The sequence below is a fragment of the Haliotis cracherodii genome, unplaced genomic scaffold, assembly GCF_022045235.1.
Source record: "Haliotis cracherodii isolate W230 unplaced genomic scaffold, xgHalCrac1.p SCAF_5, whole genome shotgun sequence".
NCBI classification, from domain to species: domain Eukaryota; kingdom Metazoa; phylum Mollusca; class Gastropoda; order Lepetellida; family Haliotidae; genus Haliotis; species Haliotis cracherodii.
Window position 1 is genome coordinate 14,979,679 of NW_027266308.1, and position 25,522 is coordinate 15,005,200.

General features: G+C 42.4%; 2 protein-coding genes across 2 annotated transcripts in view; one reads left to right on the forward strand and one right to left on the reverse strand.

Annotated features, from left to right (window-relative positions):
• Positions 1–8,911, forward strand: LOC139443918 (uncharacterized). The gene is made up of 2 exons (XM_071224807.1): positions 1–329; positions 5,466–8,911. The coding sequence occupies exons 1-2, from the start codon at positions 51–53 to the stop codon at positions 6,348–6,350; spliced, it is 1,164 nt and encodes a 387-aa protein (XP_071080908.1). The 5' UTR covers positions 1–50; the 3' UTR covers positions 6,351–8,911.
• LOC139443917 (cysteine-rich motor neuron 1 protein-like) overlaps positions 7,931–25,522 on the reverse strand; it is a 20,226-nt gene continuing 2,634 nt past the window's right edge. The window contains exons 3-17 of the mRNA XM_071224806.1: positions 24,920–25,051; positions 23,332–23,463; positions 21,744–21,875; positions 20,147–20,278; positions 18,914–19,009; positions 17,601–17,690; positions 15,870–15,965; positions 15,525–15,620; positions 14,314–14,409; positions 13,450–13,545; positions 12,536–12,628; positions 11,313–11,402; positions 10,283–10,402; positions 9,341–9,457; positions 7,931–8,064 (exon numbers count right to left, since the gene is read on the reverse strand). Coding sequence (XP_071080907.1) covers positions 9,366–9,457; positions 10,283–10,402; positions 11,313–11,402; positions 12,536–12,628; positions 13,450–13,545; positions 14,314–14,409; positions 15,525–15,620; positions 15,870–15,965; positions 17,601–17,690; positions 18,914–19,009; positions 20,147–20,278; positions 21,744–21,875; positions 23,332–23,463; positions 24,920–25,051 — 1,493 coding nt within the window. The 3' untranslated portion in view covers positions 7,931–8,064; positions 9,341–9,365. The remainder of the gene's footprint in view (positions 8,065–9,340; positions 9,458–10,282; positions 10,403–11,312; positions 11,403–12,535; positions 12,629–13,449; positions 13,546–14,313; positions 14,410–15,524; positions 15,621–15,869; positions 15,966–17,600; positions 17,691–18,913; positions 19,010–20,146; positions 20,279–21,743; positions 21,876–23,331; positions 23,464–24,919; positions 25,052–25,522) is intronic.

Below are 25,522 nucleotides of genomic sequence, written 5' to 3' on the forward strand. Positions count from 1 at the left end.
GATGTCAAATTAACGTAACCAAACCCAGCCCTCTTTATTTAGGAATAGCCATGGCAGTGTATACGTGGGGGTTTGGTAAAGCTGGACAACTTGGAACCGGCACAGCAAGCACATCCCACACCCCTCAACTGCTGAAATGCGAGGATGTGATTGGCCAAGCGAGCGTCAGTCAGATTTCAAGCGGTGGGTTGCACACATGCTGTTTGACGGATGATGGCCGGGTCATGAGTTTCGGATGTGGGAAGCATGGTCGCCTTGGCAGTGGAAATGATGAAGATCAACTATCTCCTTCGCCTGTTAAGTTCCCGCACAATACTAAAATCGTTCAGGTACGTTACTGATTGCAAAACAACAAAATTAACGCCCTGTCTTTCTGTGCAAATTACCAAAGTTAATATAATAACTGAGAGCATGGTTAATTATGCTAAATGACTGGAAATTGAAAAATATATAACAAATCTGAAGCTATGCCAACAGGCATAAGTTTCCAGGGGCACGCCTTTTTGCATATGGTCAAATATATTCGTTATTCAGAGTTGATTCCCTCAGTCTAGCCAGGATCCGCTAATCAAAGCTTAGGTTTGAATCGTATTAGTAATCGTCCTGCTTGATCCTTTTGTTTTGGCGTCACCATACCGTGCTCTTCCGTTACATGTTGGGCTTTTCCCCCACATTAAGCTGATTTAACGCTGTGATACAGTAAAAATACTGGTCTAGCTGTTCACGGCGGCGTAAAGTTCGAATTGTCGCTGTGAACTGCATGTATATACACGTAATTCCAGATTTCCCATTTTATTTGGTCAAAATATCGACAAATATTCAGGAGCACATATTCATTTATAACTGCACCCTTGAACGTTCTTACATCTCTCCTTTCAAATAGCTAGATTAGTGTATATAAATAGAATGAAATGTATGTATACACCGTGAGAGCATTTGAAGTTTTATTTTCCTGTAAATGCTGGGAAAACGATCTCTCACAAAATCTCTGAAATACTGCTCAAAGCTGCATTACCTCAGACCTACTCACTCACTAGCGTAGCAGTAACCCATGCTTGTCGTAAGAGGCGACTATAGCGGATCGGGTGGTCGGGCTCGCTGACTTGGTTGTGTCATGGTATCCCAGTTGCTTAGATCGATGTTCATGATGTTAATCAGTGGATTGTCTGACCCAGACTCGATTATTTACAGACCGCCGTCATATAGCTTGAATAGTGCTGAGCGTGGCGTTTAACAAACAAACATTAACTTCCCAGCTAACAATTTCACGTTGTTACAACGTCGTGACAACGTTGTGTTTACGTTGTGGCAACGTTGCGGATGTTACGTCCATATAACGTTATTCTGTGGACTCCCATTTATGTTGTCACAACGTCATGGCCTAACGTTGTGTTACGTCATATTCACGTCGTCACAACGTTGTGATGACGTTGTATTTTACGTTGTGGGAACGTTGTGATAACGTCGTGTTTACGTTGTGGTAACGTTGCGGATGTTACGTCCATATAACGTTATTCTGTGGACTCCCATTTATGTTGTCACAACGTCATGGCCTAACGTTGTGTTACGTCATATTCACGTCGTCACAACGTTGTGACGACGTTGTATTTTACGTTGTGGGAACGTTGTATATGACGTTGTGGTTATGTTGTATTTTACGTTGTGGCAATGTTATAATATTGCGTCCCTACAACGTTATTCTGTGTACTACCATGGACGTTGTCACAACGACGTGAAATAACTTTGTGTTACAAGGATGAAATACGGTTGTGACCATTCCACACTAAAATGTTGTAAAAACAACCCCAAAACTTGTTCCCGAAATGTTTTAGAATATGCTTTACTCACGTGAATGTGTATGATTCGAGATACCTTTTACCAATATTTTAAAACCAGGGCGTCGAATAGCCCGGTTAACAGTGAGTTAGATCGTGTTTCGCTAACAATGTTCAAAATGTAAAAACACCACTGAGCTGTTAACTAGATACATGATTTGACTATAACAAAGTCAGACACCATTACCCTTTAGGCTTGTACTGAAAGAAACAAAAAAAAAGAATGGCAGACATTGTAAGGGGTTGACCATGTGATATTTTCTGGGGAAGGTCGGGTCCTGGAATATTATCGAAAAAATATATTGTCACCGAAAATTCTTGACAAAAATAATTACGGTTCAGACTGGTGAAATAAATGACATATATCTAGATGCAGGCTCATAGAGTTAAAGAAAATCATATATCTGCTTTTGTAGCTGTGACCGAAAACATATGTAATCTCCATAGAAAAGTTCCAGGTCCCCACCTCCTTGAATATTAAATGGTCGGTCTCTAATCAAGTCCACATAGTATAATTCAACTTTCAGTCATGCGAAGTCACCATTCAACAAAGAACTCCAAGACACATTTGCGTTGACATTTTATTATTTTTAGATCATAGAAAATGTATACACTTTTCGAAATTATTGAATGCCAGAATCTTCTTTCTTTGGTGTTCACTTCCACTTCCCTGAAATACAAACAGCTTAATAAATCTCGAGCAGGTATATGAAAGATTTCATATGACGAGAAACATTCATTTGGAGATAAGGTTTTATCAATATTCAAACTATAATGTATAATTCAAGTGACTGATGGTAACAAATTTTAACATTCATTCAGAGACATCAAGAATCAGGTTGAATACAAAACGTGGTACGAACATAGATTTATATGAATAGATCTACATTCTAAGCATTCATTTCAAGCAATAAAACCCCACCAATTAACATGGATATAGACAATGGAATGTAACCGTAAACAATTGTACTTACGTTAACATAATTCACAACCCAGGGTTTATTTGGTGTGTTCCTCAATGATTCAACATTCTTGATTTTATCTCCTGGAATGGTCGTGTAACATTTTCCCCCTTGCTGCAACGAAAACATATTACAAAAGTCAAAACTAAAACTATATTCAATAAGCATACATTTAGATCTGTAGTCTAAACAAAAAGATAACATACATTGTATAATTGCCTAAAATTTAGGAAAACTGTAAATCTAAAGTCTTCATGTATAAGGTCCGATCGGAAATAAACTCAGGCTACAGATATAAGTAACAAAATTATGAGTACCATCATAAAAAAAACACCTAATGTAATTTGGTTTTACATATACACCGGTCTGACAAACCAGTGATTGTTATAGTGAGCTACGTCTCACAACCTCTGTCAGAGTACAATGACACACAATCATGTTAGTACAAATATGGTTTGTTGGGGACCTTTTCTAAACCGGAATCCAAACGGGAACATATATATTAGACAGGCATTCACAGCTTATTACGACTCACATCTTCATCGCAGCGCTGTTTATATAGATCTAGCTACAGTACGATTTCGTAGCGAGCACTGGAACTTACTCGTTCAGTTTTCGATCACCATTTTATTCTCTCTCATTGCCAAAACGTTTCAGAGAACCAAGTATCATATACTTACTACGTTTATTAACATAATACAGTTCAATATCGTTAAATATAATTCTGTAGTATGGTAGCCTACCTGGCAACATACGAGATCGAAAACCGAACGAATATGGTTGCTATCAATTCCATCGTATTTTTCATTGGTGCACATTGACTAGATCTACACCTATCTCACCTTAATAATCAACAAACGATGACCAAATCACTGACAATGTATGGTGATATTTAACTTTTCATTATCGACTAGCTTATCATCACCAGCGAGAACAATACCGCAAACACCCCGTTATAGCGCGCGACGAGACTCGTTTTCATTAGAAGGGAGTCGGACACAGATCTAGTTATCGGAAAATGATGAATTGATTCTTTTTTTTTGGAAATATTAAAAATACACATGATAAGCGCCTTGCTCAAATAAACTTTATAGACAGCACCAACAACCATATGATCCACATTTAGGCTACTTCAGTCAGTGTTTATTGGGCCTTTTCGGGAACAAACAAGTATGTTTCTGTCTCTTCCCGAAAATACAATTTTTCATAACATCATTGAGCCCTTTAGACTAGGGCTATAACTAGCAGCCTACAGAGAGTCGATCTGAAAATACTTCCATTGTTTTGATTCCCTCTCTTCGCTGTATAAGAGAAATCTACTCATCCTTTCCCATGGCCTGAATGAGCCACATTGTTTCACAAAAATCAAAGTCCGAATATTAGTACAAGTAAACTTTCAGATTTCAGAAATAACACGGATAACTGTCAGTGGTCAGTAGGCGATGCATACGTTAGGCCTATTTAGGCCTACAGACCTTATACGCGTACGATCGAAAACCGAACATAATATGACGACCACAAAACGCCGCCAGACTGAATTCTGGTCAAACATATACCTACTGCTTGCCCTTGGTAATTACCCTTTGTATCCATAAAATAATGATATGGTAAAAAGTCATGGGCTTCCTTCACCTCTATATACATCACGTTCTGTGTATCAAATTTTAGGCCTACTATCAACACTGACGCTCAGCTCAGTGAAAGTGACCGGCTAACTGCATTCTAAACCCCGCCACTTCTGAATAATACGATACATTTAAATCATTTGACTATCTGCATGTACAGAAACATATCAACAAGCGGAGACTGCTTTTGAAAAATAACTTACCTTATCCGAATTCACAGATCATCTGTCCAGTTCCCGTTGCTCCACAATCACTTGGTTGTAATATATCCAGAGTGAGTTTGAACTAAGATGGCTGGCGATAACAAATCTTCCGCGACAATGTGACGTCATTTTGACGTCACTTCACGAGGCAACAGGCTAAACTTTTCAGCAGTCGCTCTCACGCCGCAAAAAATGCGCGCCAATGTGTTTTAAACTGTAATTTTGCTTTAGACAACATTTAGTAGACAGATAACTTCGTTCATAGATATATATGTTTAAAAAAAAATAAAACTACGAGATGGCAGATCTACAAGTGGTTTCCTAAACATCATTTACAAAAAGTGTTGTAATGTCCAAAGCATAACGTTATCACAACGTTAATTTGCAACGTTGTTGTTACGTTGTGGAATAACGTTACAACGTAACGTAATACTAACGTTGTAATAGAGATACGCAATTACGTTCTGGAAATTTTAGTATTAAGAGATGAAAATTCAAATGCCGAATATACAGAAAGGTAATGCATTACTGCCTTGGCATTCTGACAAATTCATGTTGATTTTGATAAAGCAGTTCTATTCCATTATGACTATCAAGAAGCAAACTTTATAACGTTTCACCGACGTTTCAGAAACGTAGTTACAAAACGTTGTGCGATGTCCGATGCACAACGTTTTCACAACGTGAATGTGCAACGTTGTTATAACGTTGTGAAATAACGTTGCACGTTGACGTTATAATAACGTTGTGACAACGTTATTTCACGACGTTACCAATCCACAACCTTTCCACAACGTTGCGACAACGTCGCGTGTTAGCTGGGTTACTCTTTACCTTCAGGTTTCCTGTGGGTCATGGCATGGAGCGGCTGTCTCAGAGGACCGTCAGCTGTTTACTTGGGGGTACCCGAGAGCTTGTGGAGTACCTGGCATCATTCCCGACCCCCGAGGAATCCTGACTCCTATCCCTGTCCCAAGTTTTACCCCAGGTCGACTCTCTGGCGTCTCTTGTGGTCACAACTACACTCTAGCGTGGACCGACAGCGGTCAGGCATTCTCCTGGGGGTGCGGCCGACATGGCGTTCTGGGACACGGCACAGAGGAAGACTCCCCCACCCCAAGAGAAATAGAGGTTCTGAGTGACAAAGGCGTAGCTTTCATGGACGCAGGGTATGCTCATTGCGGAGCAGTTACCAAAGACGGTGCCGTGTGCATGTTTGGCAAAGGTGCAGATGGAGCTCTGGGTTTGAAGGAGAAAACGCTCGGCAATAACCTAGTTCCGACCAAAGTTAATAGCCTCAAAGGTGTTGACGTGGTTGAAATAAGCTGTAGTGTAGGGGAACACCACGGCCACACCCTTGCCGTCACCAGGGACGGGCAGGTATACTCGTGGGGGGATGGGTACAAGGGTAAACTCGGAACTGGGGACCAAGAACCCCGGTTTGAACCCACAAAGATCCCGCCGTCCTCTTTCCAGAACGAGGCAATCGCACATGTTGGGTCAGGTGGAATACACAGTTCGGCTGTCAGTGTGTCGGGACGGGTGTTCACGTGGGGATGTGGTAGTGACGGCAGGTTAGGTCATCCCGAGGGCAAGGGTCACAGGTACCTGTTCCGTTCAGATGTTCCCAAACAAGTGGAATTCTTCAAGCCGAATCAACATGCAGAAATGGTGAAGTGTTCCTACTACCACACTGTTGCTTTAGTTAACGAGGTAAAGCGGTAACATATATGTATTGACTGATGTGTAATGTACATCATTGTACATCCATGTCTTGTCCAAGACAATAATGCCTAATATGGCAGCCCATTATCATCCACGTCCAGAGCTCGAGATCTGCTCAGCGTCAGTTTTATCAATCGCTGTGAAATAGGATTCGCGTCAGAAAAGACTCCCTTTGAGGATGTCAACATTTTCACGTGTATGTATGTCTAAAAATTCCCAATCATATATATCCTACATTGAATTTTTACAATTGACCCTTATTGGTCGATGTTCAGACATATGTACACCATGAATACAGTGAAAATGACATATACGTCCGACAAGAAATCGGAAACTCAGCATCCTTTACTGTGTGACCCAACAAAATAGTACGTTTGGATATGTGAGTGGTGATGCATTTCCTCAAATAGAAAAAAAAGCAATGTATGTTTTGCATGACAAACACGTGTACAGTTGTGATGATGTATACATCAAGTTTCCCTTATGTCGAGGAATAATTCAGCAGGTCCAGCGTTTTGAGCCTACAACTGCCACAACTTTGAGGTACAATCGAAGTGTTCTCTGCGAGGCGAGGTTGGGTGGGGTGACACTGGGTCTTACATCCCATTCAAGATTATTGCACTTTCTTATATAGCCTCTCTTTCTGCCTATTTTTCAAAAAACGTCATACGACTCTCGATCAAAAGTTGTTTCATCAGGGTTACAACAATCAAGGCCTCAGTAAAACTTTCAGAACGTTTTATGGTATATATGTATGTGGAGGACATTTCCTAAATTGACGCATCAATGACAAAAAGATATCTGATGCAATTCCCTATTATGAATTGTACCGTTTGTTCATGTGTTTTCTTAGGTGAATAGTTGACTTGTCTTTGCATGTTTTTGTGACAGGTGCTACTGGTGGATACATAAACACCTGCCTATGATATAGTCATATTGGTACAGTGCACCGTAGATAATTCGTGTAATTTTCTTTGTCGCTTTCATTAATATTACATAGATTGTTTTATGAATTGGTCATTGCTGAGAGGTATGCTGTTGGTGCCCTGGCATATGAGATAGTATAACTGCATAGAGTGATACCTCGCTAACTCGAACTCCATTGCATTGGGAGCGGTCGGGTAGCCTAGTGGTTAAAGCGTTCGCTCGTCACGCCGAAGACCCGGGTTCGAATCCCGACATGGGTACAATGTGTGAAGCCCATTTCTGGTGTCCCCCGCCGTGATATTCCTGGAATATTGCTAAAAGCGGCGTAAAACCAAACTCACTCACTCCATTGAATTGATGTTTCTTTTGAGACGATGAAACTGTTTGTATAAGACATTATAGTCTATCGTCACACGGCTTGTCTCGAACTACGGATAACGATGTATCTCAAGATTTCGACTGTGTAAATCTTTGAAACAAAAATAACCCCCAAAAATTCTACACGAAGTGCTTCGCGACTTGAAATAACCTTATCAAAGCCAATGTGTATCTTGTACAAAAAATGACCTGAAAATATTCATTTTTATACCTTTTCTCTATTCACGTCTCCTGTGCATACACACGATAAGCACAACGTAAGTCACGTATTTCGCTTCAAGTGATTTATTTTCGTATGTATAAAAGTTCAATACTGTTTGTTCAATAGCACTTCATGTGATGGGTCCCTAAGTGCTGTCGTTCTTGGCAGTTGTCGCCTCATAGGCCTTGTTTCAATCTCGGGATCCACCTGAATGGAAAAAAATAAGCATAGGGTCAACGAGCTGCTGGTATGGGTATCAATTATACTTCTGTACTACCGTTTACATTCCATTTTACTGTGAGTGCTTCAAGCACTGTAAATTCTAATTCTGATGTGTACACATGTTTGTCATCTTCCCGAGGCAAGAGAGTAAACTGACTTTAAAAGTCCAGTTTCCACCCTTGCCGAACTAGGCTGGAATTGCTGGCCTCGATCGTAGCGCCACCAGTGGCTATTATTAGCTATGTCCCTTCCAAGCCTCTCCTATGGACCAATCAGATTCCACCACTCGTATCACTAGCGTTTGCTTCACACAAAATGGTGGCGCACAGTCAGGACGATCTGATCGATAATCAAGATCTATATTGTGATAAAACGGGTCTTACATTGCAAAATGCATCAAATCACGGGTGCACATTGATTAAAAACACGTAAAGATTTGGAAAATATCTGCTGACAACGAGTTGGTGGTGCACATGCTTTGCAAATCCTGCAATCGACCGAAATCTGCACGACGGTTTACGAACCGGATTTCTATTTCGGTGCGCGATTTTGATTGGACTATGCATAGACTCGTTAGTCCAGCCAAAATGTTACTCCATAATACCAGCCTAGTTCGGCAAGGGTGGAAACTGGACTTTTATGGTCAGTTCACTCTCTCGCCTCGGGAAGACGCATGTTTGTTAAAGATCGTTGTGTATTGAACTATTGTTGTGATCTTTTACAGTTTTTTTGCACATTTTTTCCCAATCTGAGGAGGTGAAATTAAATCCGAATATTTATTGTTGTTTTAGAGTGATAGGCATTGCCTCTTCATTCGAATACAATAAAATACTTTTTCGCCAGACTGGATTATTTACACACCGCCTTTATGCAGCAGGAATATTGCTGAGTGCGGCCTTAAACAACACCAAACATCCACACAAGACCATGAGGTATTGACGACCATATGTTCCGTGTAGACAGCAACTATTCTGAGTTTCCCATACACGTCAACAGTAATGCTACTAGTAAAGCGGATTTCAAGTCGTTATTTCCTTATTAAAACTCACTTTGAAAACGTTACCACACTATCCCGTTTTCCTAAACCTATCGTGACCTTGACCTTCACTACTGCCAATGGAGCAGCGGCTCAACCATTTCATGATTTGTTTTCTAATTTGTCGTTTCCATTTGTTGTTTTTTGTCCTGTCTCATTTTATTGTGTACAGTTGCATAGATACGAGCTACTGGGGTGGGCACGACCTATATAAAGACTACACACCTTGGTAACCATGACACCGGGATGTTCACCAGCGACATCTGCATGTTTCACAACCACGGCGATTCTTCCTGTAACCGTTTGGGCAGTGTCTGCGGCATTTCACTTCCCGGCAGATCTCTGTAAACAGATGGAGCCACAAAGTGAAAGAAAGAGTACAATAGAGAAGATTTCTACTAAAGTATGAACGAGAATGTCTTGGTACGAGGCATGAACACTGTGTTAAAACGCAACACCGTAACTGCGCCATCACAGCTATGTACGCTCGGAATTACTCTCCGACAGCATAGGCGGATCCAGGTTATCCACGTTTTTTTCCAAGTATCGGTTTACGCCGAGGTTCTTACCTGGCCCGCATTACTTGTGATTGCGCATCTTGTGTTCATTTCCCGTTAAACGAAATGATAAAACACTTTAGTAGACTAACAATGCATGTAAGTCCCACTCAGGTACCGATCCCTCATATACTTTGTACAAAGCAATTACATACTTATGGAGCAAATGGTTGCTTCTTCATCCTTGTCAGTAGCATCAAACAATGAAACGGTAACGTAAGTTACCAACTGTGTACGTTTGCTAGGTGTATTAAGGGGGGAGTGCAATTAACTCACCGATACATACTTGTTTCCTCAACCATGTGAGGTTCGTGCATGTGTGTGTGTGTGTGTGTGTGGCTGATTGTACGACTAGTGCCGACTTTATAGTGCTAGCTCACTGAGATAACATGACGCAGTTTGACATGAAAACCCCACTCGGACACAGTATACCAACTCTGAGCCGACCAGTCCTTGTTTTAGCCCCTTAATGCAAAGCACCAGACAGGGTCACAACATGTACCATCTTTTAACGTCTTTTGGTATGACACGGCCGGGGATCGAACATCGGACATTCCGCTCTCCGGGCGGATCCTTTACCTTGTATAAATCATGTTATGTGTCAACTTACTCTCCGATTGTGGCCAGTAGCACCTGCATTTGTCACATCCCTTGTGGTCCTTGCGGAAGCCGAAGGGGCAATTCTTGTTACACTGAATGGGAGAGCACTTGTTGGACAAACTGGAAGAAGCTGTAGAAAAGCAAAACAAATGATAATGAGTGAGTGAGGGAACTGGATGTCGTTCGGCAACGGTAGGTTTATCACACTGGATCACCCATGTTCGGGCCTGCAGCATATTGATGCATATCATTATCACGCCGCTTTGAACAGTATTTCAGTTATACCATTTTTTCATCTGACTATGGAAAGTTCCAAATATTGAAAACTTACCATTTCGGCGCAGCCTAATGGTACTGACAGACAATCTAATGATCTGAACCGGATCCTGACACAGCTGAGAAAGGCAACTCGGCATAGCCAACTGCAGAGTCTGAGTTCATTGTCAGAGACAGTTCTAATCCCACGCTGTGGAACATTCCATACCTATGGTGTGTCTAGTTTAAAAAACAAAGCTAAGCGTGAAAACTGTCCCAAAACTCCTAGTATCAGGGACAAAGTCCTATAGATCTCATTGTCCGAATACGAGATTTGCGTCGTTTGCATGTTTTAAGCACATGTGCCAGGTGACAGTCCCATGAACTCGATGACATTTTAAGAAGAGTGAGTGAGTTTGGTTTAGTTTCAGTTATCACGACGTGTATGCTTGATATGGAGAATCTCACCCGAGTGTCTCTTGATATCAAATATATAACACTCGTTGATAAAAGTGGGAAAGCTCCGAGGCTAGCCGAGGATTTTTTCCCACCTTTTTCAACGGGTAACCAATGACGTCACAATGGTCTGCAAAGCATTGTGATGCAATTTCATTGCAGCGATATCTACAGTATCTCCTAGCGGTATCTCCAGTGGGAGCCAGTTTTGGATGATAAATGGCGTTTAACACTTTGTTGGAACCAACGAGCACGGCTATGGTGTTTACAAACAGGATCATAATCTGGGACAGCTAGGATTTGAATCCACGATCAGGCTGTACACCTACCAGCACACTTGCATGTGTCACACCCGTTGTCGTCCTTCTCAAAGCCATCAGGACACATCATGAAGCACATTGGTTTCGGGGGGCACGAATCTGGAACAGTGGCACATACTGTGAATTTGTTACCTTTCGTTTTTTGTTATAAAATACAGATTTGGGGTGCTCCAGATCGCCCTGTAACAGTAGAATCACCGAGCTAAGTTTCATTCAGTGTAATGAATAATAGAGGGTTGTGACTCAATGAATGCAAAACAAAAACATGCATGGACGTCCCGTGAACCTTTTGCACCCGTGAATATACTCTGCAAAACAAGAAACGCAAACTGAGTAAAATCGTTGCTGACATCCATACAAAATTGATAAAAAAAAAATGAATTGGTCATTTTCTGCATCGATTGGGGTTGATTTATTGGGAAAGAATGAGGTTCTGCGGACATTTGGCGAAGAGATCGGACAATCGCAAAACACCACGTGAGACCCTGGCACCGAAACACACCAACATGACATGCACGTGTAACATCACTTGTTGGGCTGTAGAAGCTTTGGGTTTTCATATGCAAGCCATTACAATCCTACAGCACGTGGACAGCGAAAAAATGTCACGACTGACGGAAGTCCAACACAATAACGTCATCTGCCGACTGCAAACAGGAGAATCATCTTTGACCTCTCAGGTCTTTCCACGTAGCACCAAGCATCAGTACAAGACTGTGGAACCGTTATGAGACCCACGGAACAACACGTGACCTCTCCGGATCTGGTCGACCACGTTTCATTACAAGAGCACACGACAGAATCATACGGCTACGTCACCAACGTGAACCATGCCTACAGTCCCCTCTACGGCAATACCAGGATTGCGTGGGATATAAGTCCAGAAAGTGAGGAACCGTTTAGGCTCTGAAGGTATTGGTGCTAGACGACCAGTTCGAGGTCGTCTAACGAACGGACCTGCATGGTTGGCTGCGACGTCAGTGGTGTCAAGGTCACAGATTATGGCCACAACTGCATTTGAGACAAGTTTGGGATTCACACATTTACCCATGGGAATCGAACCCGGGTCTTCGGCGTGACGAGCGAACGCTTTAACCACGAGGCTACCCGACCGCCCCGCATATTTATGGGATAGTTATACAAAGTTTATGGGATAAATATGCTGACGATACGGTTACATTGAAATTTATATTCCAATCCAAAGACACCTGTAAATAAAATGGGACACATACCTGCACAGCTGCAGGTGTCACAACCACTAGCATCCTTCTTGAAACCTTCTGGACAGTTCATCATGCACATAGCCTTTGGGGGACACTTGGAGGCTAAAAGTATATGTCGTACATGAGAACACATGGCATGTTGTCAAATACACATACTCCTATTTAATTGCCACATTTACAATAAGCATTACCCGGGACTAGAATATCACGTTACTGACGGATAACATCTGATTGATATATAATTACAAAGAGTGAGCTAGCGTCTTGTGTTTATTTCCCTTTCATTGGTTGGTTGGTTTGTTGTTTAACCCTGCACTCCAGCTCTATGACGGCGGTCTGTAAATAATCGAGTCTGGACTAGACATTCCAGTGATTGATATCATGAGCATCGATCCGCGCAATTGGGATCGATGACATGCTTCAACCAAGTCAGCGAGCCTGACCACCCGATCCCGTTAGTTGCCCTTTACGACAAGCATAGTCACCTTTTACGGCAGGCATGGGTTACTGAAGACCTAGTCTACCCCGGATCTTCACGGGTCAGGTCAGTGTAAGTATTCAGTTGTACAACGGCAGCTTAATGAAAGCCCATTGTGATGCAGGTCTTAGACGTTTGCCACTTTGGTGATACTCATGCGCACGGGAATGGTGTTGACAAACCATAGCGTATCTAGGATTCGAACCTACGATCACATAATCCTGGCTCGCCAAAGGGACGCAAACATGCACAGGGAGTTGCAGCGCCTTACATGACTAGATACAGTGAAACCTTCATTCACTTTATAGCTTCAACATGATCCTCGCTATGTTTCTATACTGGAACTTGTACTTGTTTTGTACTACGGAGATGAGGGTGCCTGTTTGAAGGTCACAAAGTCTCGGACTTCACGTGTTTTCAGTGGATGACATTCATGGAAGCTCACCTGCACACTTGCAGATGTCACATCCTTCCTCGTCCTTCTCGAAGCCATCGGGACAGAACATCATGCACATGGGCCTGTTGAGGCAGTCGGGACTGGCTGTGGATGTATTGTACATATGTTACAACACTGCAGTGGGTGAGCTGGGCTGAACGACGCTTAGAAAGTATGTTAGTGGTACTACAGCGATTACTACATAAAATAATGAGCAGAGACATTGGAGCTGACAAACAGGGAGCTGACAAACCTAGGATCATAATCAGGGCGAAACTGAGACTCAAACCACGACCACGACCCTTACACGAAGGGTCTTAGAAGGGCCCCTCTCTCCGCCAACATGTACAGGGAGCGAATTGGCTTTTGATTGGGAGTGGATTATTGAATGATTATATAAACAATCACAACACTAACTATGCCGTGACCTCACACATACACAAGCGCGCTCCTGCAGACCTAAATGCAGGTCTGTGTTTATTAGGACAAAGCTGTGCCCCCAAGTTGTGTTACGGAGAGCGGAAAGTCCGGCAGTGTCGTACCAAAATAGACGCTTAAAGATGGTACTTGTTCTTACCCTGCCTTGAGCTCGGCATAAGGAGCTACAACAAGAACTGGTTGACTCGGAGTCAGAGTACTGTGTCTGTATGGGATATTCATGTTATACTGCAGCATGGTATCTCAGTTGGCTAGCATGATAAAATCGGCATTAGTAGGGACTAGTACAAGCAGCCACACACGTGCATGCAGGTCGCTATATAATCCATTAATCTTGGACGCGTCGTGAAACCCAATTTCACCTCACCTCAAGTTCAGTATCATCTTGGAATGAGGAGTCTTCCACCATTTTAAGACTAGATATTGGTAACTTACGTGCACACTTGCAGAAATCACATCCTTCCTCGTCCTTCATGAAGCCGTGAGGGCACATCATCTGGCAGATTGGCTTCTCGGCACAGGCAGGATTGGCTGCAACATACGCACACAAATATAATCATTTTATCTGTCAAAGTGCCCCTATTTTCATTGCAAGGATGCAGGGTCTGGAACGTTGTTAAGAACAATAATGATCTGTGGTCGGGATAAGTCTGATGTACAGGGATAACCCGTCAATCTGGATCTTGTTAATCTGGATAATCAATCTGGACCTTGTTAATCTGGATAACCCGTCAATGCGAACCCCTTTCCGGGAGATGATTCTAGGAACAGTAGTACGCATATGCAACAGTAGTCAACCTCGGCTTGCAGTGGAGTAGTGATACTGCATAAGTTGCAGTGTAAACTGTAATCCGACCGATCCCTCCACATCATGTTCGTGCAACATAACAGTCGATTCGATTTTAAACAAAGGTCTCTATGAAATTAAAAATAGAAATTAGATGATTATACAATTTGCAATCGAGCATATAAGTCTCAAAACAGTGTTGTGTATGGTGATAGTCATGTGAGCTAGTAAAAGTGGCTGATTTTGTTTCTAATATGGATTCCAAACAGCGCCGAGAGGACCATCTTCCCGGAACAAAAGAGTTAATTGACTGTCCAGTTTCCACCCTTGCCGAACTACGATGGAAATTCTGGGCTCAATCGTAGCGCCACCAGTGGCTATTACAAGTTATGTCCCTCCTATTGACCAATCAGATTCCACGTCTCATATCATTTGCAATTCAATTACTTCAAACAAAATGGCGGCGCTCAGTCAAGACGATCTGATCGATAATCCAGATCTATTTTGTAATATAAAGGGTCTTCATTAGCGAAGACCATCCAGTCATGTGAGCAACTTGATTGAAAACATGAAAAGATTAGGACGCCAAGTTGGCAGTACACCTGCGTTGCAACTCATGTAATCGACCGAAAGCTGCACGGCAGTTTAGACGAATGTCGATTTAAATACGCGATTTTAATAGGACTATGCATTGACTCGTTAGTCCAGCCAACATAACTCCAAAATTCCAGCCTAGTTCTTTATAGTCAGTTAACTCCCTTGCCTTGGGTAGATGCGAGATGATCATTCGGGTCAAGTCGGCTAATAATTAGCTACATAATACTGTACAGAGACGTGCCGAGTGCTGTGAGTTACATACCTGCGCATTTACAGACATCGCATCCCTCCTGGTCTCTCTCAAAGCCAAACTCACACCTCATCCTGCAGGTAGGTTTCTCGGCACAGGCAGGGTTCTCTGGAGACAGACGATATTCAGCTTAATATTATTACAAGTTATATTTTCAGTTATGAATGACATGATATGATAAAGAGATTATTACCCTCGCGAGGTTCCGTAAGGTAAATATGATATACTAGGAACCAAACATACGTAATATACTCGCCAAAGATGTGCTATTTACGTTACGAAAGCACATAAGCTCTGTATGACTCAATCAGAGTATATTCCACGATATGTAATTGTGACGTATTTCTGTATATTTACCTGCACATCGACAGACGTCGCAACCGTCTTCGTCCTTTTCAAAACCAAAAGGACAGGACATCCTACAGATTGGCCTTTGGGAGCACACTGGTTTAGCTGGTGAACAGAATATTTAAAAGAATTACAGTCCAATAAAGGCACCAGGTTGCCTATCGCATCAGTTCATTCCACCATGTCCAGGGAATGTGTATGCAAACACTGACTGCAGACATATTTATGATAAATAATGTATCACGCAAACGTGTGAACAGAATATACATTTTAGGGCCATGTGCCTAACTTGTATACCCCCTTTAACCTACCAGGATCCGCTGATTGTGGTCTGATCATAATCCTTGAGAGCATCATATATGATATATGATATGCAATATCGGATCTAAGTTCTACCCTTAGATCTGAGGTTGCAACTTGCGTCGCTTTGTGCTTTCTCCCTAACGTTTACACGCCGTGACAAAATTGACATACTGTTCTGATTCACCAACACCTGCGGTCGTTAATCTGTGAAGGATTGCAATTCATAGCATAATAAGGAGGCGGACCGGTAGCCTAGTGGTTAAAGCGTTCGCTCGTCAAGCCGAAGACCCGGGTTCGAATTCCGACATGAATACAATGAGTGAAGCCCATTTCAGGTGCCCCCCGCCGTGATATTGCTGCAATATTGCAAAAGTGGCGTAAAACCACTCACTCACTCACAAACAATCAGGATCACCACGATGGGTATTTGTATTATGCTTTGAGTGAGTGAGTGAGTGAGTTTTACGTCGCTTTTAGAAATGTTTCAGCCCTATCTCGGCGGGACACACCAGAAGTTGGTTTTGACACATTGTACCCAGGTGGGAAATCGAACCCGGTCCGCGACGTGACGAGCTAACGCCTTAACCACTAGGCTACCCCACCATCCCCGACTGAATTGGATAGTTGATCAGGCACTCCTAGTTCAATGCATATCAGCTTACCCTGGCGTGGGAAGCTGCTTATTATATCAACCACTGGTATGTCTGACCGAATATTGACAGGCTGCCCTCACATAGCTGGAATATTGCTGGCTTCGGCGTTAAACAACATTATCCCACCCATAACACAATGAAACTATTAGAATAAAACACCGAAGACTTATAAAAGCAAAGAAAGGAGACGAGTTGATGTCAATCATTTCAACCATTTCAACTATAATGAAGTATGAAACGTCATGGACAGAGAACAGCCAGGCACGTTCACCCGCGGAAGCAGATTCCTTTGAGCAAAATGGCGACCAGAGAGTTCAACCACCACATTATCCGCCGACACAGATTAAATTTTTGCGTCAGCGGCAAAATAGCTGTGAAAATGATAGGAATGGATCACTGAAAATCAGTCACGACACCAGGTGTTCGCGATAAGGATAAATTCGCATTCTTGCCTGACGCCCCACAGTAGTACTATTGCCATGCCGCGACGGCCTGTGAACAAACTAGACAATCATGAGAACGACGGACCAGAAAATCCAGTGACACGATAGCGCATTTACTGAATCTGTAGAAGTTAAGAACGATAAGTAAACAATGTAGAAAAAACATACTGGATTATCTTCCAATGGTACCCATACCTGTTCTGATCAACCAAGTGACGCCATGTAGCAGGCCGTTGTAAAGAAGTAGAAACAACAAAACACTGGCCGTCATTTTCAGAAATTATTAAATAAAATCCCCCTTGAAAACAAAACACATTTTATCAGTCGACACAACAACCTACCGGCGCACTTGCACTTTTCACAGCCATTCTCATCACGTTGGAAGCCATGTGGGCAATTCATCATACACTTTACATCCGGGCACTTAGCACCTGCAATAAATAGTAGCATTTCGTACCATTGTGATACATGATAGATTATAGTAATCCTGACACAAACAGCGACATTGTCGTGTAACGGCCATATCAGAATGTTAATGAGATAGATTGGTTGCTTTCTGTCGAAAGCGACCACATGATGCTGCAGACACGGGTTTGATTCATCACTGGAGAAAATGTGTTGCATGTTGAACTGTACGCAGTGACATTGTTGCAATATTGCTTGAAGCGTCGTAAAGACTATTCACTCACTCACTCACAATCTGGTTGATCACTGGTTTCAGCGACCAGTGGTGTCATTCGGCTCGCCTCGCACCCATATTGTGAGTGTGTGAGAGAGAGTTCACAGTAGCGAGACTTGTGGGAGTCTTGTACTCAGTTATAATGAGTATGTTTTACTGCAACCCCGCGAAAGATCCTCCAGATTTATGATGAATATGAAGAATGTTTTTTTTTCAAGTTTTAAGATCTACACGTACGTTTTTAACATTTATACTTTGTTTGTAACCAGTGAGTTGGGGTTAACATTTTGACGCCGCTTAGCTTGAGGGGATATTCTAGAGCGAGTGAGTTTAATTTTACGTCGTTTGGTGAACCCACGAGCGGAGGGATGGCGTTAATAAAATTCGAAACAAAACCATTGCGAACACCCCACCCATTTTCTATTAATCTCGGATTATTTAAAAAAATAATAATTTTTTTAATTTTGAGTTACATTTAAAAAATGACATAACGGATGCCTTGTAATAAGGTTGTTGTTAAAGTAATCTAAAATTGTTCTACTTCTCGTTCCAGAGAAAAAAAGTTATATGTCTTTACGAAATGAAGTGAATATTTTCTCTAACGAAAACTCCAAGGCCCGGCACAATCCCAGGCTACAGTCAGCCAAGTGTATTAAACTGTTGAATGAAAACTTGGGATGGAACCCGTGAAGATCAAGGGTAGAATAGGTCTTCAGCAACCCATGCTTGCCGTAAAAGGCGACTATGCTTGTCGTATGAGGCGACTAGCGGGATCGGATGGTCAGGCTCGCTGACTTGGTTGATGTATGCCATCGATTCCAATTGTGTGGATCGATGCTCACGATATTAATCACTGGACTGTCTGGTCCAGACTCGATTATTTACTACCGCCGTCAAATAGCTGGAATATTGCTGAGTGCGGCGTGAAACAACCAACCCACCCAAACCAACCATGGCTGGGTGAGAGAATGTTACCTTTACACTTGCACACGTCACAACCGTTGTCATCTGTGGCGAATCCATTGGCGCAATTCATCATACACATGGCCTTGGGTGGGCATACGTCTTGTCCTGAAAGTACACCCGTCAGTTGTGTAGATACAAGAGTTTCAACGTGGAAGGATGTGGCAGGACCTCAAGAGGTTCAATGCTTGGTTGGAGTTAAATGCAAATGAAGGTTTCAAACAAGTAAGGACTACAGCATGATAGCGTTAGGCATTTTTGTTTCATAACAGTTTTATGGGGCCCTGAGAGACACTCTTGACCTAAAAACGTCTCTGGGAATGAGTGAGTATGATTTTACGCCGCTTTTAGCAATGCTGCAGCAATATCACGGCGGGGACACCAGGAATGTTGCTGGGAATAAACAAATGGTAGTTGACTGAAACTTTGGAAGATATGTTTGTACCCGTGAAGATCCGGGTTAGGATAGGTCTTCAGCAACCCATACTTGCCGTAAAAAGTGACTATGCGTGTCGTAAAAGACGACTAACGGGATCAGGTGGTCGCTGACTTGTTTGACTACCAACACGACTACTCTACTGTCTATGCTGGGGTGATATTGCTTGGATTTTAACGTCGCTTGAAGGGTACCTTAGATACATGACATTATATACGTTTTATGTGACGCCGGCCATTGACGTTGAGCAAATTGGTGTTGACAAACCAAGGATCATAATCGAGGTGAATATGGGATTCGAACTCCAACCACTGGATCGTGGACAGGCTAAATGCAGCATAGCGAACTGCCTCACACTACTGAGCCACCAGTACCACTTTCGAGTTATCTGGAAGTTCGGATCAACCGAACCTATACAAGAGTCGACAGCGGGAGGTTATTAACGTGGTTATGTAAGAAACATGTTCTTTGGAGATCGTGATTTGCGATGACGTTCATTTCTAGTCTGTCCTCGACAAAACGGAGGTATTTGTTATCATAATGTTTAAAAGGGTGGAGTCTTAACCCAAATCCTCTCCTGTATCCGCCGATGTCATACAATATGAGCGGGCCGCTTAACAAAACGTCGAAGACTTGATAGGATGGCCAATAGACCCAAGCCTATATATAGATCACTGATGTTTCAAGTCCTAACAATACATCATTAAATCATCTATATGAGGCTGATATCGAACCTATCACAACGTCCTGTATAACCTTTCAAACCTTGCGTATGCTATCTGAACAGAGTTGGTTCCGTATATACTTACTGCGAGGACGTCTTTTTGGCTGAATGGGCTGCACACATTTACAAAGTTTACATCCCTTGCCGTCTTTTTCGAACCCGAAGGGGCACGCCATCCTACAATGAGGCCTAGTTGCACAGCGTCCACTCACTAAGGCTGAAGGTAAAACAAGAAAGTAAATAAATATTGCAAAATGGAGTTGATATTTAAACCGATCGGCTTGGTAAGAGTGTAGAGATTTTCACAGAAACGACACTGACAAGAAACAGATGCAGTTTATATATCCGAACTCTAATATGTAACAAAACTGGCGAAGTTTTGAACTGATCTCTACCCACTATTAAGTTCTATGACAAGGTGATGAAAGTAAGGATGTTAGATCACCTAAATAAACATTTATTACTTTACGAGTGTTGTGCGCCGTAGTCAGCAAATAAAATGTTTCAGCTAAATCACGACAGCCTGCTATTATCGGGTCAGGCAAACCAGTGGTTGACTGTATGCGTGAGTGAATGAGTTTGGTTTTACGCCGCTTTTAGCAATATTCCAGCGGGGGACACTAGAAAATGGGCTTCACACATTGTACCCATGTCGGGAATTGAACCCGGGTCTTCGGCGTGACGAACGAACGCTTTAACCACTAGGCTACCCGACCGCACTGCTTGATAGTATGACCAGTGATTTAGTCTGTCGACACGATTATGCAGAATCAGCGATCATCATCGATCCTCAATAGTAGGCTTGACGATAAACTTGTACTTGGAACGTCCTCTACCCCTGAATCCCAACGGGGGATAACCGTATTAGAATCAAAGCGAAATATCAGTGACATAAAACACAAAATGCGTCAAATTCTAAATATAATTACAACATTATGATGGTTTTAACATTGGAGAATACTAACAGCGAAACCCCGTTAATCCGGACAGTAGCGTTCACACTAAAATGAGTGAGTGAGTGAGTGAGTGAGTGAGTGAGTTACAATTTAACGTCATTTGAAGGGTACCTTAGATACATGACATTATATACGTTTTATGTGACGCCGGCCATTGACGTTGAGCACATTGGTGTTGACAAACCAAGGATCATAATCGAGGTGAATATGGGATTCGAACTCCAACCACTGGATCGTGGACAGGCTAAATGCAGCATAGCGAACTGCCTCACACTACTGAGCCACCAGTACCACTTTCGAGTTATCTGGAAGTTCGGATCAACCGAACCTATACAAGAGTCGACAGCGGGAGGTTATTAATGTGGTTATGTAAGAAACATGTTCTTTGGAGATCGTGATTTGCGATGACGTTCATTTCTAGTCTGTCCTCGACAAAACGGAGGTATTTGTTATCATAATGTTTAAAAGGGTGGAGTCTTAACCCAAATCCTCTCCTGTATCCGCCGATGTCATACAATATGAGCGGGCCGCTAAACAAAACGTCGAAGACTTGATAGGATGGCCAATAGTCCCAAGCCTATGTATAGATCACTGATGTTTCAAGTCCTAACAATACATCATTAAATCATCTATATGAAGCTGATATCGAACCTATCACTTCGTCCTGTATAACCTTTCAAACCTTGCGTATGCTATCTGAACAGAGTGGGTTCCGTATATACTAACCGCGAGGACGTCTCTTTGGCTGAATGGGCTGCACACATTTACAAAGTTTACATCCCTTGCCGTCTTTTTCGAACCCGAAGGGACACGCCATCCTACAATGAGGCCTAGGTGCACAGCGTCCACTCACTAAGGCTGAAAGTAAACAAGAAAGTAAATAAATATTGCGAAATGGAGTTGATATTTAAACCGATCGGCTTGGTAAGAGTGTAGAGATTTTCACAGAAACAACACTGACAAGAAACAGATGCAGTTTATCTATCCGAACTCTAACATGTAACAAAACAGGCGAAGTTTTGAACTGATCTCTACCCACTATTAAGTTCTATGACAAGGTGATGAAAGTAAGGATGTTAGATCACCTAAATAAACATTTATTACTTTACGAGTGTTGTGCGCCGTAGTCAGCAAATAAAATGTTTCAGCTAAATCACGACAGCCTGCTATTATCGGGTCAGGCAAACCAGTGGTTGACTGTATGCGTGAGTGAATGAGTTTGGTTTTACGCCGCTTTTAGCAATATTCCAGCGGGGGACACTAGAAAATGGGCTTCACACATTGTACCCATGTCGGGAATTGAACCCGGGTCTTCGGCGTGACGAACGAACGCTTTAACCACTAGGCTACCCGACCGCACTGCTTGATAGTATGACCAGTGATTTAGTCTGTCGACACGATTATGCAGAATCAGCGATCATCATCGATCCTCAATAGTAGGCTTGACGATAAACTTGTCCTTGGAACGTCCTCTACCCCTGAATCCCAACGGGGGGTAACCGTATTAGAATCAAAGCGAAATATCAGTGACATAAAACACAAAATGCGTCAAATTCTAAATATAATTACAACATTATGATGGTTTTAACATTGGAGAATACTAACAGCGAAACCCCGTTAATCCGGACAGTAGCGTTCACACTAAAATGAGTGAGTGAGTGAGTGAGTGAGTTACAATTTAACGTCATTTGAAGGGTACCTTAGATACATGACATTATATACGTTTTATGTGACGCCGGCCATTGACGTTGAGCACATTGGTGTTGACAAACCAAGGATCATAATCGAGGTGAATATGGGATTCGAACTCCAACCACTGGATCGTGGACAGGCTAAATGCAGCATAGCGAACTGCCTCACACTACTGAGCCACCAGTACCACTTTCGAGTTATCTGGAAGTTCGGATCAACCGAACCTATACAAGAGTCGACAGCGGGAGGTTATTAACGTGGTTATGTAAGAAACATGTTCTTTGGAGATCGTGATTTGCGATGACGTTCATTTCTAGTCTGTCCTCGACAAAACGGAGGTATTTGTTATCATAATGTTTAAAAGGGTGGAGTCTTAACCCAAATCCTCTCCTGTATCCGCCGATGTCATACAATATGAGCGGGCCGCTAAACAAAACGTCGAAGACTTGATAGGATGGCCAATAGACCCAAGCCTATATATAGATCACTGATGTTTCAAGTCCTAACAATACATCATTAAATCATCTATATGAGGCTGATATCGAACCTATCACTACGCCCTGTATAACCTTTCAAACCTTGCGTATGCTATCTGAACAGAGTGGGTTCCGTATATACTAACCGCGAGGACGTCTTTTTGGCTGAATGGGCTGCACACATTTACAAAGTTTACATCCCTTGCCGTCTTTTTCGAACCCGAAGGGGCACGCCATCCTACAATGAGGCCTAGGTGCACAGCGTCCACTCACTAAGGCTGAAAGTAAACAAGAAAGTAAATAAATATTGCGAAATGGAGTTGATATTTAAACCGATCGGCTTGGTAAGAGTGTAGAGATTTTCACAGAAACGACACTGACAAGAAACAGATGCAGTTTATCTATCCGAACTCTAATATGTAACAAAACAGGCGAAGTTTTGAACTGATCTCTACCCACTATTAAGTTCTATGACAAGGTGATGAAAGTAAGGATGTTAGATCACCTAAATAAACATTTATTACTTTACGAGTGTTGTGCGCCGTAGTCAGCAAATAAAATGTTTCAGCTAAATCACGACAGCCTGCTATTATCGGGTCAGGCAAACCAGTGGTTGACTGTATGCGTGAGTGAATGAGTTTGGTTTTACGCTGCTTTTAGCAATATTCCAGCGGGGGACACTAGAAAATGGGCTTCACACATTGTACCCATGTCGGGAATTGAACCCCGGTCTTCGGCGTGACGAGCGAACGCTTTAACCACTAGGCTACCCGACCGCACTGCTTGATAGTATGACCAGTGATTTAGTTTGTCGACACGATTATGCAGAATCAGCGATCATCATCGATCCTCAATAGTAGGCTTGAAGATAAACTTGTCCTTTGAACGTCCTGTACCCCTGAATCCCAACGGGGGGTAACCGTATTAGAATAAAAGCGAAATATCAGTGACATAAAACACAAAATGCGTCAAATTCTAAATATAATTACAACATTATGATGGTTTTAACATTGGAGAATACTAACAGCGAAACCCCGTTAATCCGGACAGTAGCGTTCACACTAAAGTGAGTGAGTGAGTGAGTGAGTGAGTTACAATTTAACGTCATTTGAAGGGTACCTTAGATACATGACATAATATACGTTTTATGTGACGCCGGCCATTGACGTTGAGCACATTGGTGTTGACAAACCAAGGATCATAATCGAGGTGAATATGGGATTCGAACTCCAACCACTGGATCGTGGACAGGCTAAATGCAGCATAGCGAACTGCCTCACACTACTGAGCCACCAGTACCACTTTCGAGTTATCTGGAAGTTCGGATCAACCGAACCTATACAAGAGTCGACAGCGGGAAGTTATTAACGTGGTTATGTAAGAAACATGTTCTTTGGAGATCGTGATTTGCGATGACGTTCATTTCTAGTCTGTCCTCGACAAAACGGAGGTATTTGTTATCATAATGTTTAAAAGGGTGAAGTCTTAACCCAAATCCTCTCCTGTATCCGCCGATGTCATACAATATGAGCGGGCCGCTAAACAAAACGTCGAAGACTTGATAGGATGGCCAATAGTCCCAAGCCTATGTATAGATCACTGATGTTTCAAGTCCTAACAATACATCATTAAATCATCTATATGAGGCTGATATCGAACCTATCACTTCGTCCTGTATAACCTTTCAAACCTTGCGTATGCTATCTGAACAGAGTGGGTTCCGTATATACTAACCGCGAGGACGTCTTTTTGGCTGAATGGGCTGCACACATTTACAAAGTTTACATCCCTTGCCGTCTTTTTCGAACCCGAAGGGGCACGCCATCCTACAATGAGGCCTAGTTGCACAGCGTCCACTCACTAAGGCTGAAAGTAAACAAGAAAGTAAATAAATATTGCGAAATGGAGTTGATATTTAAACCGATCGGCTTGGTAAGAGTGTAGAGATTTTCACAGAAACGACACTGACAAGAAACAGATGCAGTTTATCTATCCGAACTGTAATATGTAACAAAACAGGCGAAGTTTTGAACTGATCTCTACCCACTATTAAGTTCTATGACAAGGTGATGAAAGTAAGGATGTTAGATCACCTAAATAAACATTTATTACTTTACGAGTGTTGTGCGCCGTAGTCAGCAAATAAAATGTTTCAGCTAAATCACGACAGCCTGCTATTATCGGGTCAGGCAAACCAGTGGTTGACTGCATGCGTGAGTGAATGAGTTTGGTTTTACGCCGCTTTTAGCAATATTCCAGCGGGGGACACTAGAAAATGGGCTTCACACATTGTACCCATGTCGGGAATTGAACCCGGGTCTTCGGCGTGACGAGCGA

Excerpts from the sequence above, each read along its gene's own strand:
- LOC139443918 (XM_071224807.1), top strand. The coding sequence starts at position 51 with ATGGCAGTGTATACGTGGGGGTTTGGTAAAGCTGGACAACTTGGAACC. Across the intron at positions 330-5,465 it reads ACAATACTAAAATCGTTCAG|GTTTCCTGTGGGTCATGGCA; the intron begins GTACGTTACTGA and ends CTTTACCTTCAG.